Here is an 18,343-nt window from a genome sequence, read left to right as displayed (position 1 = left end):
ACCTTTACCTTTACCTTTAGAGGGTGGACTTGGTGGCTTTATGCCAAAGTTCCTCCTCAAACTTCACCCTCCGCAGTCTCCACCCTCAACCCCTCCAGGTATTTCCCAACCCAGCGCCACCTTTCTAACTGTAGGCTAGGATGTGATTAGGACTGCCAGCTTTGGGTTGGGACAAACCTGGTGATTTTGGGGGCGGAGCTGACAGAGGGTGGAGTTTGGGGAGGGACTTCGATGGGGTATAATGCCACCAGAGTCCAACTTCTAAGCAGCCATTTCCTCTAAGGGAATTGAACTCTGTTGCCTGGAGAAGAACTGTAATTCCAGGAGATCCCCAGTTGCCACCTGGAGGATGGCATCTGATACCAGTGTAAGAGCCCCCCTCCTTTTAATGGCTAGGAGGATAGCCTAGATTGGTGCCCAGAGGCATCCCTTGTAGACCCATAGAAATAAAAAAAACTTCATTGCAATTTGGCACCTCTGTGTTTGGAAAATGGCAGCAGAACCAAACTAGATAGAACTTGCTGGAACAAGCAGGCCAGGATGTCACAAGACATGTGTCACTTACTCCCCCCCCCCCCCCCCCGCTCCCAACAATTTGGCGTTGATGGGCCTTTAAGATAGAGAATTACTCCTTCCTTGTTGCTAATAATCTTTCACCCCTTTTTTGTCCAAATGCCCAGGGATCTATCAGCGTAGACAAACAGGTGTTATCTCCTCTTGGGAAAACTTACAGAGACTTCAGTGGGAACACCTGGACAGATCACCCACCTTTTTACCTTGCTTTAGCAATCCATCCCATCATTGTTTGAGGCTTCACGCACTAGTACATGGCTAGAGGCTACATTTCAGCCATAAAAAGCCGGCTTCCTGCCCCATGGGCGTGCTCGGTTCAGCCTGCCTGGCTCCAGATGCCACCCTCTGCTGTTAAGGAACTGATCCACCCTCCAATCTGCAACAATCCTAGAACTGGTAAATATTACCCAGCCCTACTTGGAAGGCCTTAATTTCCTCCATTACATCTTTTAGGAATTTGCATGTATTTGCTTGGATGGGAGTTTTGAATGTACCCCAGTATTCCATGAAAAAATAAATCTCCTTGACGATAAGCTAAATGTTCATTATTATATGAAAAGTGTTTCTCCCTGGGAAATGGAGCCTGTAAACAGTGGTAGACAAGAAGAAGAAGAAGAAGAGTTGGTTTTTATATCCTGTCTTTCTCTACAAGGAGTCCCAAAGCATCTGACAATCTCCTTCCCTTTCCTCTCCCCACAACAGACACCCTGGGAGGGAGGTGAGGCTGAGAGAGCCCTGATGTTACTGCCCTGTGAGAACAGCACTACCAGGGCTGTGACAAGCCCAAAGTCACCCTGCTGGCTGCACGTAGAGGAGTGGAGAATCAAACCAGCTTGCCAAATTAGAAGCTGCTGCTCTCAACCACTACAACAAGGAAAGATCCTGCAGTTAGCCAGCCTCTCACTTGATATATTCATAAGGTGAAGGTAAAGGTATCCCCTGTGCAAGCACCGAGTCATGTCTGACCCTTGGGGTGACGCCCTCTAGCTTTTTCATGGCAGACTCAATACGGGGTGGTTTGCCAGTGCCTTCCCCAGTCATTACCGCTTACCCCCCAGCAAGCAAGCTGGGTCCTCATTTTACCGACCTCGGAAGGATGGAAGGCTGAGTCAACCTTGATCGAACTCCCAGCCTCATGGGCAGAGCTTTCAGACTGCATGTCGGCTGCCTTACCACTCTGAGCCACAAGAGGCTCTAATGCAGTGGTCCCCAACCTTTCTGAGGCTGGGGACCGGCAGGGCATCGGCCCGGCCCTAATTCCCTCTCCCCGCCCTCCCGCAGTAAGAAGCTTCCCGGGCTGCAAGCTTGTGGCCTGGGAAGTTTTTTACTGCGGGGGGGGGGGCGGGGAGAGGGAGCCGCAGCCCGGCGACATGGCCTTCACGGCCCGGCACCGGGCTGCGGCCCGCAGGTTGGGGACCACTGCTCTAATGTATTCATAGTTCCCCATAATTCTCTTTGGGGGGGGGGGGATTCACTTCAAGTCACAGCATGCCTAGATGTGATTGCTGCTTCCCCAATATGCCCTGTGAACTTTCTGCACCCCCTGGAGCCTGGCCATTCCTTAGGCTCTGAGGTCACGTTGCCAACACAGGACTGGAAAATTCTTGAAGATCTGGGGGTGATGCCTGGGGAAGGTGGGGAGTTTGGAGATGGCAGGGACCTCAGTGGGCTACGAGGCTGTGCAGCCCGCCCTCTGAAGCAGCCATTCTTTCCAGGAAAACATTTCCGCCCCCTCGAGCGTGGCCAAAATTCTAGGAGATCTCCAGGTCCCACCTGGAGGCTGGCAGCCTTCCCTACAAGGGGGCAACTATGAGGGACTTCCTCAGGAGCTTAGCAAAGCCCCCAACACCAGGTGTTACTTAACTCAGTGGAGGAACGCTAAGTGGCCGATCTGTGTGGCTGTTGTCTCCATAATCCCTTGAGGCTCATCAATTCCTGCTTTGGGGGAAGCCGCTTGGCAGGCTGATCCTGGGAAAGGCTGTTTAACACAGCTGCCGCTCGCCACTCGCCCTGGGCGCCTCCGATCTGCTTTGTGGACACCGGCCTCTCATCCCTTCTTCCTCACCTGGGCCTACAGATCTGCCCCTCGGATGCCTGATTGAAGGAGATGCTGGGTGGGAGACAGAGAGAGACACACACAGGCCAAGAGGCTGGCTGGAATGTCTGTTGTGGAGCCAGGCTGGAAGAATCATAGAATAGAACCATAGAGTTGGGAGGACCTCAACAGGCCATCTTGTCCACCTGCCTGCTCAATGCAGGATCAGCCTCAGGCATCCAGGATAAGGATCTGTCCAGCTGCTGATTAAAGACCACCAGTGAGGGGAGCTCACTGCCTCCTTAGGAAGCCCATTCCACTGCTGAACTACTCGGACTGTGGAAAATATCCCCCTAGTATTTAGCCACACACAGTTTAAACCCATGACTGCGGGTCCTCTCCTCTGCTGCCAACAAGAACCGCTCCCTGCCCTCCTCCAAGGGACCACCTTTCAAAGACTTAAACACAGCCATCCTGTCCCCTCCCAGCCTCCTCTTCTCCAGGCTGGACATTCCCGAGTCCCTCAGCCTTTCCTCCTAGGACTTGGTCCCTAGGTCCCGGATCCTCCCTGTCACTTTTTCTCTGTACCCTCTCAGTTTCGCCCGCATCCTTTTTGAAGCGAGGCCTCCAGAACTGCACACAGGTCTTCAGGTGGGTCCTGACCAAAGCGATACACAGCGGGACTATGACATCTTGCGATTTTGAAGTGATGCCTCTGTGAATACAGCCTAAAACTGCATTTGCAGGTATTTTGGGAAGGGGAAGGGAGAAGCAGGACTAGGGGTCCCCAACCTTTTTTGGGCCGGGGACCGGGAGGGGGGAGAGGGAGGCGCGGGTGCCGGCATGCTGGCGGGCGCAAACGCACAGCGCTTGCTCCCGGGCCTCGGTGCAGCGAGCGCCACACTGCGCATGCCCACTGGTGCACCAGCACCCATGCCCATGCTCGCGCCTGCTCCCGCGCCCAGGCCTCTCTCTCCCCCTCCACCGTGGCCCGGTACCGAGGGCTCCATGGCCTGGTACTGATCCACGGCCCGGGGGTTGGGGAAGACTGGCTAAGGCGATAATGTTGAGGAGAGTGGAAGGCAGCAGGAAAATGGGAAGACCCGGCAGGAGATGGGGGGACTACTTCAAGGGAGCCATGGCCCTCCACTTGCAAGACAGGATTCTTTGGAGGATGTTCAATTCACAGGCTCGCCATTAGCCAGTAGTGACTTAACACACAAAAGAGAAGCCCTGTCCATGGAAGTTCGTCTTCATCCCAAGAGTAATTAACACATGGAACTCACTGCTGCGGGAGGGGATGGCTGCTAAAGCAGAGGCTACTTTAGAAGGGGATTAGAGCAACTTTTCTCAACTTTTTTACCATGGAGAAACCGCTGAAACGTTCCTCAGGCTTCGAGAAACCCCAGAAGTGGCCCAATCAAGCAGAATATGGTTGGGAAGCAGAGCTGTGGACACGCCCACCCAAGGCCCCTCCCCTTCCCACCCCCTCCAGGCTCATCACAGGCCATTTTGGGAAGGGTTGGCAGGTGGACATGACCCTATGTGGTCATATCACCTGATAAATGTTTAACACATTTCAAAAATCTATTAAAAATCCAGGAAACCCTATCAGGGCCACAAAGAAACCCCAGGATTCCTCAAATCCCTGGTTGAGAAAACCTGGATTAGAGAAACACATGGAGACAAAGTCCATCTGTGGCTATGAACATGGTTCAGGGTGAGTTGATTTTAGTTAGTGGAAGCATTAGGGCCGGGAAAGTTGTAGTGATGTAGCTGGGAAAGGCCATGGGATGTATAAATATTTGTCACATTATTTTACATGTCAAAGGTATGTAAAAAATAGGAACAGGGATGCTTTGTCCTCTTGGTGCTGGGGAGGGCCACCGTGGGAGGGCTTCTGGAGTTCTGGCCCCGTTGGTGAAGCTCCTATTCGTACCTGGGTTTTGGCCACCATGTGGCATGGAGCGTTGGACTGGATGGACCTCCGGCCTGATCCAACATGGCTTCTCTTATGTTCTTAACCTTGTTGGGCTTTGAAGCAGACCTACCTTGCAAGGTTGTCGAAAGGACCTAACTTGCAAGGTTGTTGAAGGAATAAAATTGCAGGCAGGTTTGTTAGTGAGCTCCATGATCTGAAGGAAAGTGGCTTGGAACAGGAGAGTTAATGCCAAACATTCTAGAATATTGGGTAAGATCTCTTCTACAAACTCTGGGGCTTTCCTCCAGGACAAAGGGTCTTCCCTGACCCTCCAATGTCAGGCAAAGGCATGTTGTAGCCATATATGGGGAAGAGACACCTGCTGCTGGGGATCGTTTCGGAGGGACAGCATGTTGGTCTGTAGCAGCACAGCTAGATTCGAGTTGTAGCATTCAAGATTTCCCTGAGCCCTTATGTCCCAATCAGAAGGAGGGAAGGAAATATAAAGACGAAGGGAACTTCATTTCGACTTGTATCTGATGAAGGGATCTGGGTTTCTTGTACCCTGCTTTTTTCTACCCAAAGGAGTCTCAAAGCAGCTTCTAATTTTAAATCTTAAACCCAATACGTTTAATTATTGCGTATTTTAAATCTTCTTGTAAGCCGCCCAGAGATATCTGGGGAATGGAGGGGCAAAAAATAAATGTAAAAATTGATTGATGATTTGATTGATTGATTGATTGATTGATTGATTGATTAAGAGCCTTGTAATTTACCTTGTAATTTATCACTGCTTGGCTCTTGTGGTCCTTTCTTGCATGCCCAGGGAAATGCCAATCTCCACTTTGAGGTCGGGAGGCAAATTTCCTCCAGGCCAAACTGGCCGTGGATTCTGATTTGGGGGCTGGGGCATCATCTGGGCATGGAATCGGGGCCACTGTGAGTGGGCGGTGAGTTGTGAGTTTCCTGCACTGCGCAGGGGGTTGGGCTAGATGACCCTGGAGGCCCCTTCCAGCTCTATGATCCTGTGCTTCCACTCTGAGCTCCTTGAAGAAAGGGCGAGAGAAAGACAGAGTTCTGCCTTTTGGAAGGTATTTTCAAGACGGCAAGCAAAGACCGGGACCACCCAGACTATCCCAAACTTGTCAGATCGTTGAGGTTAGCCCTTGAGGGGAGACCACCAAGGAAGTCTACCGTGAGGACACAGAGACAGGCAATGGCAAACCAGCTGCCTTTGTATCTTGCCCAGGAAGGGTCTCCATAAGTCAGCCGTGGCTTGACAAGGCTTTTCACCACCGGCTGCGAGGAGATGGCCGTGTAACTAGGTTAAAGCAGGACCCTGCTGGGACACTCTCACGCCCCACAGAGTGAAACATAAAGTGCGGAAGATGCCGAGAAGTTGCTCCGGAGTACTTAAGTGCCTCCCAAATGCACAGAGAGCACAGAGAAAGCCAAATATGAAAGCCCGTTGGCGTGCACGGCCTGCCGCAATCAAACAGCGAGTCTACCCAGGGCCGGAGGACTGACCTGAAATCTCTGAACGACACACAAATCTTTGGAAGTTGTGAAGAAAACTCACAGCAGCCTTCCACTTAGTCCTGGGGGACATTTACAGCAGGGGACCTCTGCCTTTTTGAGCCTGTGGGCATGTTTGGAATCCTGACACAGCATGGCGGGGCAGAAACAATATGGCCACCGCAGGAGGTGGAGCCAGCCACAAAATGGCTGACGCAGCTTACCTTCTGTCGCGCAGGGCAAGGCCTTGGGCTGTGGTGGTAGCTGAAGAAGAAGAGTTGGCATTTATAATCCACTTTCCCTTCCTCTCCCCACAATAGACATTCCGTGAGGCAGATGGAAATGAGGGAGGTCTGACAGAACTGCTCTATGAGAACAGCTCTAAGAGATCTGTGGCCGGCCCAGGGTCACCCAGCTGGCTGCACGTGGAGGAGGAGTGGAGAATCATACCCAAATCTCCAGATTAGGGGCTGCCGCTCTTAACCACAACACCAAACTGGCTACGGCCAAATTAACTTTTTAAAAATCTGCACAGTCAATCAAATCTCCAGTAATCAAAGACAAAAGTCCTATCTTAACTGAATTGTTGGAAAGATGGATGGTGATTTTCCTTGAGTCTCAGCAAAAAAAAAAGACTGCCACAAATGAAATTAATATTATCAAATATATCAATATTATTGATTGTGCCCCTACCCATCTCCTGCTCTTTATGGGCCAGTTTCTTCTTCACCCAGACTCCCGGATGGTTGTTTCTCCTTGCTGGTGTCTCTCAGGGTCAAGAGAACAACCTTGCAAGAGCTCAGCTGCTAAAACAGAGCAAAACTCAACCTCTCTGTGGCTTGGAGATCCGTACAGTTCAAGCATTTTAATGAACTGAGCTTTCGGAAGTTGCAATAAAATGGATAACTTTGGGCTTCTGCCATATACATCCAGTGATGAATACTCAAGTACGAAACTTGACCTCTCTCATTGCTGCCAAAGGTAAAGATAATAATTAATCCCTTATTTTTTTAAAAGCAACAAGGATGGTTTGAAACCACTGTCCACAGGTTTCTCACTCCCTTTCTAGAACATGGTCTGAAAAAGCCCTTGAACGGAAAGAAGACCAGCTGTCATCAGCCCTTATTGAACGGAAAGAAGACCAGCTGTGATCAGCCCTTATTGGCTAGAACCAGTGTCCTCACACACCATTCCCAGCACATTTCTGAAAATCTGTCTAGGGGAAAAAGTAAAGTGGAAGGTGGATGAATGAGTGGATAAACATACATGGACCACTTTTCCCCAAAAGTGGATTGTCGACCTGATGCAGGGGGCTGGAGGGGGGCTAACAGCCGAGCCCGCATTTGACTTCCTGAAATGCTCATCAGTTATGCAAGCTGGGAGGCCGCATGGACCCATGCTGCGGATGAAGACCCTGCTGTGAGTGGCTTTTAAAGATCTTACACGCCTGTCTTCACCCTAATGGGCAAGCTTTCTCCACTTCATGCCTAAGTGTGCATTGAAAGACGGAGAAGACGCCCCCACCCCACCCCCAATCATACAGGCTGTGCCAGGAACGGTAGGGTCGTCTTGTATCTCTACTTAAGGGGCAAAGAAGCTTTGGCTCGGGAGAACTGTTGTGTCGGTGGACATGTAGAGATGGTGAGCTCGGGAACAGAGAACGAGATCCTACACCAGGGGTAATCAAACTGCGGCCCTCCAGATGTCCATGGACTACAATTCCCAGAAGCCCCTGCCAGCATTCGCTGGCAGGGGCTTCTGGGAATTGTAGTCCATGGACATCTGGAGGGCCGCAGTTTGACTATCCCTGTCCTACACCATGTCCGGGATTCGCTGGTTCTCAACTTGCAGCCAATCCGTGAACAGACCTATGGTCCAATCACGGGCCTCCGTTAAGGGCCAGTCGTGCGTCTTGGCGGGAGTCGAGAATGTATAGCTCACAGTTCACTGTATTGCTGGCATAGTCCAGAGAACGTAATAAGTTTGGGACTTATAACATTTGAACACAACAACCTAGGGAATATATATCAACGGTCTGGGTCTTATAACATTTTGAACACAATAACAGTTCATAACATAACGTAACAAGATCCGTGGTTCAAATTTCCAGGGGTGGGGTGGTTAAGAGTGGCCGGGTTTGATTCCCCGCTCCTCCACATGCAGCCAGCTGGGAGGCCCGGGGCTTGTCACCTTCATGATAATGCTGTTTCAGAGCAGTTCTGTCAGAGCTCTCTCAGCCCCAACCCTTCACAGGGTGTCTGTTGCAGGGAGAGGAAGGGAAGGTGATTGTAAACCGCTCTGAGACGCCTTTGGGCAGTGAAAAGCAAAGTATAAAAACCAACTCTCCTTCTTCTCCTTCAACTCTCCCAATGCCTCCACCTATTTCCCAACCCCCGTGGTAGAATCTACCCCACTAAAAGAGGAGCTCAGGAGTCCAGGGTCAATGTCTGGGGCTCAGCCCAGCGGAACTGGTGGTTGGCCCCAGCTTCTCCTAAAAGGAACGGAGGATCTACAGTTGCCGTCAACCCACTTGGTCTTCCCTTTGCACATCCAGGCAGACGGCCGTGCAGGCCTCCCTGCGCTTTGACTCCTAACACGTTGGCGCCCGGAGCCAGCCCAATGACAGCCAGCGGCTTGCTGAGCTGTTAAAACCCCTCTGGTCCTGCGATTAGCCCCGGTAATCAGGCCGCCTGAGAATCCAGCCCGGCATTTCAGAAGCCGCAGCTCAGGAGAGCTTCTCTCAACTCTGCCACCTTCCCCCAGAGTGGAGGGGTCTTTCGGGATGCAGCTCCACCCCCCTTGCCCCAGTCTTGCCTTGGAAAAGAGTCTCTAATCTATTTGCGGAGAGAAACAAGGTAAATAACATTTTATTATTAGAACAACTATTTTTAGGGGGAGACAATCTTAGGTCTAAGGCCTAAGATTGTACGGTGCGTATGATATTTTCGACCTATGGGCTTTGTGTATCGTTTTAACCTTAATTTAAAAAAAAAGAAAGCTGTGCCCAATAAGTGTTTATATAATTGTATAGCCTATTGTCTAAATTGTACAGACATTCAACCTGGCAGGTCTTAGGTAATTCCAGGTAGGTTTTTTGTTTTCTGTGAACGTTACCCCCTGCTAATGCCTTATTACACCATTGTCAAAAGCACAGACTGGGGGCTTGGTTTTAAACTGGTGTGCCTCAGGGTATGGTTTGTAGCAAAAATATTCCTAAGGCCTTTCAGAATGGCACATTTAGAGAGAGGTATGGGAGTTCTTCTCAGTCCTCATTGTGACCATTAAGGTCTGGGTGACGTTAGGCCTCTCCTCTGTCTTGCCTCCTGGTCTACCTTGAAGGGATGTTGTGACAGGGCAAGACAGACCTTGCAAACTGACTGGACAGACCTTGCAAGTTGACCTGGACTTCCTGGAGGAAGGTTTCCAATGCAGGAATGCAAATGTGTTATGTTTTATGAATTGCCACAGTCAGATATTGGACTGGTAGATGGCATTCTGCAATTCGAGATTATTACTATTATATGAAGAATCGGCACAGTTAGATATTTGATGGATTCCTGTTGGCAGGACCCACAGTAATCAGTTTAAACTATGTGGTACCGGCTAGATATCAGGGGGGGAGGGGAAATGTCATAGTCCGAGTAGTTTAGCAGTGGACTGGGCTGCCCGAGGAGGTGGTGAGCTCCCCCTCACTGGTGGTCTTCAAGCAGGGGCTGGACAGAGACTTATAATGGATGCTTTAGATTGATCCTGCATTGAGGAGAGGACACGCAGTAATGGGTTTAAACTTCAAGGACAATGATATAGGCTAGATATCAGGAAAAAAAATTTCACAGTCAGAGTAGTTCAGCAGTGGAATAGGCTGCCTAAGGAGGTGGTGAGCTCCCCCTCACTGGCAGTCTTCAAGCAAAGGCTGGATACACACTTTTCTTGGATGCTTTAGGATGCTTAGGGCTGATCCTGCGTTGAGCAGGGGGTTGGACTAGATGGCCTGTATGGCCCCTTCCAACTCTATGATTCTGTACAGGTGGCTGGCATTCTGCAATTGACAATCTGGCCAAGTTCTTGGGAACTTTGCAGGATTCTTCTGCAGCTGAGCTGGCGTTATTTGCTCAATGCCCAGAATGGTTCAGATTTCTTGAGACTTCTAGGTGCTCCTCGGAGGTCTTCAGGCGTGGCGTAGTAGTTAAGAGCAGCTGTCTCTAATCTGGAGAACTGGGGTTGATCCCTCCCTCCTTCCCATGGTTTGATCAACCACTCCCTCATATGCAGCCAGCTGGGTGACCTTGGGACAGTCACAGCTCTAAGAGTTCTCTCAGCCCCATCTACCTCACAGGGTGTCTGTTGTGGGAAGACAGGAAGCTGCTTTGGGACTCCTTTGGGTAGAGAATAGTGAGGTATCTTCCAACATCAACTGGCACAATGGTCACTTTCTTCTCCTAGAACTGCTCTAACGGTTCATAGGTCTTGGTACTTCATGATGTAGTGGTTAAGAGCATCCAGCCCCCCACTCTTCCACATGCAGCCAGCTTGGCCGATTCACAGTTCTCTTAGAGATGTTTTTGCAGAGCAGTTCTCATAGAGCTCTCTCAGCCCCACCCACCTCGCAGGGTGTGAGGCATGGAAGGGAAGGGTGTTTGCAAGGTGCTTTGAGACTCCTCCGGTTAGTGAAAAGCAGGGTATAAAAAACAGCTCTTCTTATCATCAATAACATGAACGGATTAAAATATTTTCAACAAGGAAGCATGTGTAGCCGTTAGAGCAGTGGACTACTACATCTTGGCATGGAAGTTTGCTGGGTAGAGCTGTCAGCTCTGGGTTGGGGAAAATCCTGGAAAATTTGGGTGGTGGAGCCTGGGAAGGGCAGGATTTGAGGGCTATAATCAGTGGGATCTAATGCCATAGAGTCCCCCCCCCCTCCAAAGCAGCCATTTTCTCTGGGGAACTGATCTTGGTTGTTTGGGGATCATCTGTAACACCTGTTGTCTTCCTGGGTGGTTCCATTCCACTGCAGTTCTTGCCTTCTTTAAACAAATGCCCTCTTGAAAATCATGATTTTGCACATGCCTGTCATCTGCTAGCTCAGTCTCCCAAATCAGATACGCTTACAGATGGCCTAGCCTGAAAATGTGAAATCTTAGCTGCTAAGCAGGGTCAGCCCTTGTTAAAATTTGGATGGGAGGCAGCCAAGGAAGTCCAGGCAGGCAATGACCAACCACCTCTGAATGTCTCTGGCCTTGAAAATCCCCATGAGTGGGCTACAACCTTAGCAGCATCTTCTAACACCACCACAGATGTATTTATTTGGGGATTTAGATCTTGCCCTGTCTTCGGAAACTCAGCTCAGTTTATTCATTTTAATTGATTATACCCAGACGCGTTGATCTATAGCCTGTTGTATTTTAAGATTATATATTTCCACTTACTCCATGGGCAAACATCTGAATGTGTGTCAGGAAGTTATCCTGATTTCATATATTTCAAAACCAGTTTAAGTTAAATTTTTAATGCTTTCCAACATATAGTGAATTATTGTTCTCCCCACCCCCCTTTCATTATAGGTTCACATTGCATTTTATGAGTCATCTCTATATATTTATGTTTAATTACGCTCTGCGGGGGCTAACCTATTGGTCGTTCCCAGCCCCAAGGAAGCCCGCCTGGCCTCGACTAGGGCCAGGGCCTTTTCGGTCCTGGCCCCAACCTGGTGGAACGAGCTCCCGGGAGAGCTGCGGGCCCTGCGGGAATTGTCATCATTCCGCAGGGCCTGCAAGACGGAGCTCTTCCGCCAGGCTTTCGGTTGAGGCCGGGCAGCAAGAAGATCTAGCCCCCCTCGCAAATGCGATGGTTGCGTCTGTCATCTGCCCCCTCCCTTTCCCTTCTTAGTGGGTGTGGAATTGGGTTAGCTATATTGATTTTGCTGCCATTCTTGTCTTAACTTTTGTATTAATTGTATCATGTTTTATTGTGCTTTTATTGTTTTAGGGGATTGGTTTTTATGTGACCCGCCTCTAGCCTCCGGGGGGAAGCGGGATATAAATAATGATAATGATAATAATAATAATAATTATTATTATTTATGGAGTACTCAATTTGAATTTTACCCTGTGGAACGCTTTTGGCCAAAACACATTGGGTTCTTGTACATGAAAATAGTTTATACCTTTTAACCTGTATTTATATGTTGGGACATTTGTCTATACATTAGTCATACATATAAGCAGAACTTTGCAGAGGGGAGGCAAACGGTGGTTCTCCAGATGTTCATGGACTACAATTCCCATGAGCCCATTGCCAGCAGCTGGAGAGCCACAGTTTGGCCACCGCTGGAGCCCAAAGGCCTCCTCCCCTGATTTATTTTATATTCTCTGTTTCTTTCTCTTTCTCTCTCTCTTTTTCTCCTTCCTTCCTTCCACTATTCTGGGCATTGCATCTTTTTCCTTCCTTCCTTCCTTCCTTCCTTCCTTCCTTCCTTCCTTCCTTCCTTCCTTCCTTCCTTCCTTCCTTCCTTCCTTCCTTCCTTCCTTCCTTCGATTTCTTTTCCGCCCTACCTCAAAATCTCAGGGGAGATTACATACTTGTGCAATACATAAGACCCCAGTACCAAAATCCAAGGTTAATAACAATGAATTAATTGCCTGTATTTCCCCCTCTCCCCGCCACGACATCCCAGGGGCTCCACCGCTAGCTCCCATCGATCTGCCTCCCGCTTCCGCCCCCTTGCTTCCCCCTACGTCCCGTAGGCCTTCCTCTACAACGTTCCTTTCCTCCTCGTTCCCCCTGCCCCAGCCCAGAATGACCTTGCCCCTGCCAAGCGTCTCCCTCTTCTCCCCTAGCCAGGTGGCCCGGGTTTGCGAAGCCTTGCAGGAGAGTGGCGAGTTCGAGCGCCTGGCCCGCTTCTTGTGGTCCCTGCCTCCGTCGCTCAGCCTCCGGCACCACGAAGGCCTTGCCTGCGCCCACTCGGCCTGCCCGGACTCCGAGTTGCTAAGCAATCCGTTGCCGTCGGCCGTGTGGACGGTACCCTACTGCGGCCAGGCCCCAGCCTTTCACCTGGAACCGTTCGGGACCCTCAGGCCCGGAGACAGATTTTTGGGACCCCTGGTTAGCCGATCTTCTGCCCGCAAGAAACTACCGAGGGATTCTGTCCAAGATGGGGAACAGAAAGCGAATGGTTTCAAGGTGAGTGAGCTACCAAAGGCAAGAGTTCAAGGCAAGGAAATAGGTTGACAACACCAGGCTGAGAAATTCCTGGAGATTTTGGGGGTGGAGCCTGAGCGGGCGTGGCTTGGGGAGGGGGAGGAGCTCAGCAGGGTATAATACCAGAGGGTCCGCCTTCCAAAGCAGCCATTTTCCCCAGGGGAACTGATCTCTGTAAACTGAAGAACAGTCTTAATTCTGGGCCTTGGGGGTCTTCTGCGTATAGAGGCAGTAAGCTCTAAATACCAGTGCACGTAGTGGAAAGCTTTGGCTGCTGTACCTTATTTAGAGGCCTTCTGGGGGAACCTGATTGGCCACCATGAGAAACCAGGCAGTGCTGGAGATGGACAAGGCTGCTCTTATGTTCTCATCTAAATTTGAGTGCAATGGCACCTTTGAGCCCAACAGAGATTTATTCAAGGAGCTTTTGTGTGCAGGCACACTTCCCCAGGCATGAAAGCTCACGCCTTGAAAAAATCTTTGTTGGTCTTAAAGGTGCCATTGAACTCGAATTTTGTTGTGCTACTGCAGACCAACACGGCAGCCCACTTGAATCTATCCTTACGTTTTCATGTTCATGATGGTCAGACCACACCTGGAGTCCTGTGTGCAGTTCTGGAGGCCTCACTTCAAAAAGGATCGTGGGCAAAATGAAGAGAGGGCAGAGGAGAGCGACAAGGAAGATCTGGGGCCTGGGGACCCAGCCCTGCGAGGAAAGGCTGAGGGACTTGGGAATGTCCAGCCTGAAGAAGAGGAAGTTGAGAGGGGAGAGGATGGCCCTCTTGAAGTATCTGAAAGATTGTCGGAGGAGGGCAGGGAAAGGTTCCTGTTAGTAGCAGAGGAGAGGACCCGCAGTAATGAGTTTAAACTATGAATAGAACAGTACCGGCTAAATATCAGGAAAAAAGAGTTTCACAGTCAGAGTAGCTCAGCAGTGGAACGGGCTGCCCAAGGAGGTGGTGAGCTCCCCCTCACTGGCGGTCTTCAAGCAGCGGCTGGACAGATCCTTCTCCTGGCTGCCTTAGGCTGATCCCTCACTGAGCAGGGAGGTAGCCTGTAGGAGGCCTCCCAACTCTATGGTTCTATGTCCCCCTTCTGCAGGAGAGGACGCGGAATCTCCTGAGGGAGTGGTATCTCCAGGATCCCTACCCCAACCCCTCCCGCAAAAGGCATTTGGCCCAGGCGACGGGGCTCACCCCCACGCAGGTGGGAAACTGGTTTAAAAACCGACGGCAGAGGGATCGTGCCGCATCGGCCAAGAACAGGTAAGAGGGCATGGTTTGGGACTGAATCCAACAGAGGGCGCATGACTGGCTGAATACAACTTGCAGGGTGTCTCTGGGGGCCCACAGGTAGACGGATAAAGTTGGTCATGATTGGGGAGGGGGGGACAGGTGGAATCAAACAAGATTTTGTAAAGACAGATTTGAACTAGAACAGGGGTCCCCAACTCGGTGCCCAAGGGTGCCAGCTCCATTCCTGGCCCGTGCCAAGTGTTTTTAGAATAAAAAGACCTATCCCAAGGCTACTATAAATGTTACTAAAATTATTACGAAATAAATGAAGTAAAGGGTTCTTCGTTCTTGATTGTTTATTGTCGCGTAGGATCCCAACCCGTTTTCAAATGGACATTTTCCTCCGTGGTTGTCCTTTGAATGTAAATATAATGAATATCCAGATTGTGAAATTCAACCTCTGTTCAGGTGACCAGATTGTCCCACTTTTGGAGGGGCATCTGGGGGCACCTGGCAAATTGTACTTATGTTGAAATTTTAAAATATATATATATATATATTACAATACTATTGTTGCGTTCTATTAAAGTTTTTGTTGCTCCATATAGACCAAATTTTTAATCAAGAACCGCCCCCCCTCCCCCCCGTCAATGGTGTTCCGGTTTACCAATGTTAAAATCTGGTCACCTTAACCTCTATTGAATAATATAGCGTATACATTGGCCTTTGCCTGTTCAGTATGGGGATACTAGTATTACCAACGGGACATATCTAGAAACTGTTCTGTATGGATCCTATGCAAGAATAAACCAACAAGAACAAAGAACATCATTTATTTTGTAATAATTTTAGTAACATTTATAGCAGCCTTGGGATAGGGTTTTTTCTTTCTCTCTTTGCATTCACTACAAACCGTCCCACTTGTCAATAATTGCAAGTGTTTTTAGAAAGCAGGTCAAGTTTTATGCTCTGACTCCTGAATCCCAGTGTCCTTTTAAAATTTACTCCTCTTGTCTCCTGTACTTGGGTGGGTGGTTGGCTCCACCTGCTTCCCACAGTGGCTGTTTTGTGGTTGCGTCCATCTCCCCCCCCCTCCCCCCATGCCAGGATTCCAGAGGGGCCCGCAGGCCGGAAAAGGCAGAGGGCCCCTGCTCTATTGCTGGGGTTCTCTTTGATGCTCGGCTTGATCCCTATTTGCCGAATGGTACTTTTTGTTGGTGAGACATCCAAGATTTGCAAGGTGCAGGATTGTGCAGGATATAAACAGTTTCCTGCAGTGGACATTGGAGGAGATGCGCATTTGGTGGGGTCTGATCTGGTATTAAAGGCAGCCTCTTGCATTCGTTTGACTTTTCCAGTTCCTCCATTCTGTTTTCGCCCACGCCCACCTTTCTCTTCCTCGCTAGGCTTCAGAAAGAGCCGCCCGGCCAGCCGAGTGACTCTTCGCAGCCTCCTCAAAACGAGGGCCCGCCTGGTGTGCCCCGCCAGCCGAAGGAGACCAGTCCGCCCACCGAACAGGGGGATCCCACCGCACCCACCAATGATGACGAGAACAACCAGGGAGCACCAAAGAGCTGGGCAGACTGATTCATCGGGAGAGAGATTCTTGAACCCGCGAAATGACCATAGGAGGGTGGGAAGTGGGCATCGACTGCGGCACACCAGGCTGTGCAAACGGGATTGCCCTAAAGGTTTTAAGGTTGCCGATGGGCTGCGTGAAGAGATGTGTTCTTTCCTGGGCTCGGGACTTTCTCCCAGTGGCAGAGAAGTCTTGGCCAAGTTCCAGTTGTGGAAAAGACAACATTGTGGCATCCCTGCCAAAAAACCCAACACTGCCACCATCAACTTGTTTCTATTTCACAAGAAGGAATGAGGGGCGTAGGACGCAAGCCGAGGGGCGCTGCGGGCAAAAGCTAGGGGGTGGATTCTCGGATGCTTCTTTGCCATTTCTAAGATAGGTAGAGCCAAGCTCCACTCCCCAAAGACAGAGAACCCACCACCTCCTGAGGAAGCCTGTTCCACTGAGGAGCTGCTCTAACTGTCAGAACTTCTTCCGGGGGTTGAATCAAAAATTCTTTTGAATTAATTTCAACCCACTGGTTCTGGTCCGATCCTAGAATCCTAGAATCATGGCACAACAGAATACAACTCTGCTGCAATAAATAAATAAATCTTCTATATGTCAGCCCTTCAAGTATTTGAAGATGGTTATCATATCGCCTCTTAGTCGTCTTCTCTCCAGGCTAAAAAGAACAAATGATTCTGGTTAGCATGTCCTCTGTCAAATTCAAATTTGAGAAGTTCTCTGAGGTGCCCTATTTATGGTCAGGAAAAACCACCTCTTCCGTGAAGTCTCCGACTTACTCCTTCATCCCATACCATCCCCCAAAAGAAAACCCACCCCACACGTTTACTAAAATTCACCCTTTGTTTGAATGCAAGCTCTTCGGAGCAGAGATCTTTTAAAATGTTATGCTGATATTATTCTGTAAAAAATGCTAAGTATATAATAAAGTGGGGGGGAGGGGCTGCCTACCTGATATGATTCTCTCGGCAAATCTATATAGAGATATACAATGGTGTTGGAGGAGAATTTTACAGATACAGTGGACCACCAAAACGACACAGATGGACAGAAGAAGGCCCATTATGCACGGAGTGGAAAGTCCGCATTCGGGGTGGAATGGCGGCGGCTAAAATCACCAATTATGCACGCTGCAGGTGGCAACTGGGTGCAGAGTCAATGTATGCCGCCGAAAAAGCCACGTTAGCGAGATGCGGAAGAAAGTGGAGCTTCCCGGGACTAGGGTGCAACCAGAAGCCACTCCAGAGTATCCGCGTGCATAATCGGATACTCTGGGCTTTGCTGCCGTTGTGTTCCGTCCAGTGCGTAATTGGTTTGCTTTGCTTCTTCCTCCTCCTCGTTCTCCATGCCGCCGTTTCAGCGGTCGTGCATAATAGGCCGAAGAGCTGGCTCAGGCTAAGAGTCCATCCACTCCAGCCTTCTTTCCCCAAAAGTGGACAGCCAGATCCCACCCGGAAGCCCCCACAAGTGGCACACAGAGGCAACCTCCCCCACCCCCAGCTGTATGTCTCCTGCATCTGTTATTCAGATGGGCAATACCTGGCTTGATAGTAATACATGTGAAAGGGACTTGGGAGTTGAACATGAGCCAACTGTGCAGTACAGCAGCAAGGAAGGCTAATGTGATCTCAGGCTGCATTGCTAGAAGTATTAAACTTACAGCCAGGGTAGTTCTAATCCCGCTCTGTTCTGCATTGGCCAGACCTCATTTGGAATATTCTGTCCAGTTCTGGATGCCGCAGTTCAAGAAGGACATTGACAATTTGGAGGGTCTTCAGAAAAGGGCGATTGGGATGGCTGAGGGGTTGGGATCCGCGCCTTACGAGGAGAGGCTGAGAGAGCTGGGTACGTGTAGGAGAGGAGGGCAGGATAGCTGCGTCCAACTGTGTAAACATCAAATCCCACCCCCATAGAAAACCTGATTCTACATTAGAAAGAATTCTGACCACATCAATGACACTGCTGAATGCAATACTAATGGAATGCGATTTTAATGGTTTTTAATGTTTTCAATGTTCATTCATTTGTATGATTGTTATTTCTATTGATGTACACTGCCCTGAGCCAGTATGGAAGGGCGGGCTATAGTAGCAGGAGCATCAATGCTAGACGTATTGAAGAGGGGGCCTTCAGCTTTGGAGACAGGACTAGGAGCACTGGGTTCAAATGACGGGGAAAGGAGGTTCCACTTAAATATCAGAAAACATTTTCTGAGGGGGAGGGTTGTTCGTAGCTGGAATAGGCTGCCTTGAAAGGTGGCGGGGTCTCCTTTGCTGGAAGTT

General features: G+C 49.8%; 1 protein-coding gene across 2 annotated transcripts; it reads left to right on the top strand.

Annotated features, from left to right (window-relative positions):
* Window positions 1–8,559: 8,559 nt before the first annotated feature.
* LOC143831741 (homeobox protein SIX6-like) lies at window positions 8,560–17,689 on the top strand. 2 transcript variants are annotated; one of them, XM_077325210.1, is made up of 4 exons: window positions 8,560–8,899; window positions 12,718–13,223; window positions 14,343–14,506; window positions 15,883–17,689. In XM_077325210.1, exons 2-4 carry the CDS (start codon window positions 12,840–12,842, stop codon window positions 16,061–16,063), a joined length of 729 nt encoding a protein of 242 aa, XP_077181325.1. In that variant the 5' UTR covers window positions 8,560–8,899; window positions 12,718–12,839; the 3' UTR covers window positions 16,064–17,689. The 2 variants fall into 2 exon arrangements, with proteins under 2 accessions (XP_077181325.1, XP_077181232.1); XM_077325117.1 differs by having other exon boundaries at window positions 8,561–8,899; window positions 12,609–13,223.
* Window positions 17,690–18,343: the final 654 nt, after the last annotated feature.

Source organism: Paroedura picta, chromosome 1 (assembly GCF_049243985.1).
Source record: "Paroedura picta isolate Pp20150507F chromosome 1, Ppicta_v3.0, whole genome shotgun sequence".
NCBI lineage: Eukaryota > Metazoa > Chordata > Lepidosauria > Squamata > Gekkonidae > Paroedura > Paroedura picta.
This window is presented reverse-complemented; position numbering and strand designations above follow the sequence as displayed.

Coding starts and splice junctions, on each gene's coding strand:
- LOC143831741 (XM_077325210.1), top strand. CDS start 12,840: ATGACCTTGCCCCTGCCAAGCGTCTCCCTCTTCTCCCCTAGCCAGGTG. Junction 13,224..14,342: donor AGAAAGCGAATGGTTTCAAG/GTGAGTGAGCTA, acceptor CCCCTTCTGCAG/GAGAGGACGCGGAATCTCCT. Junction 14,507..15,882: donor GCCGCATCGGCCAAGAACAG/GTAAGAGGGCAT, acceptor CTTCCTCGCTAG/GCTTCAGAAAGAGCCGCCCG.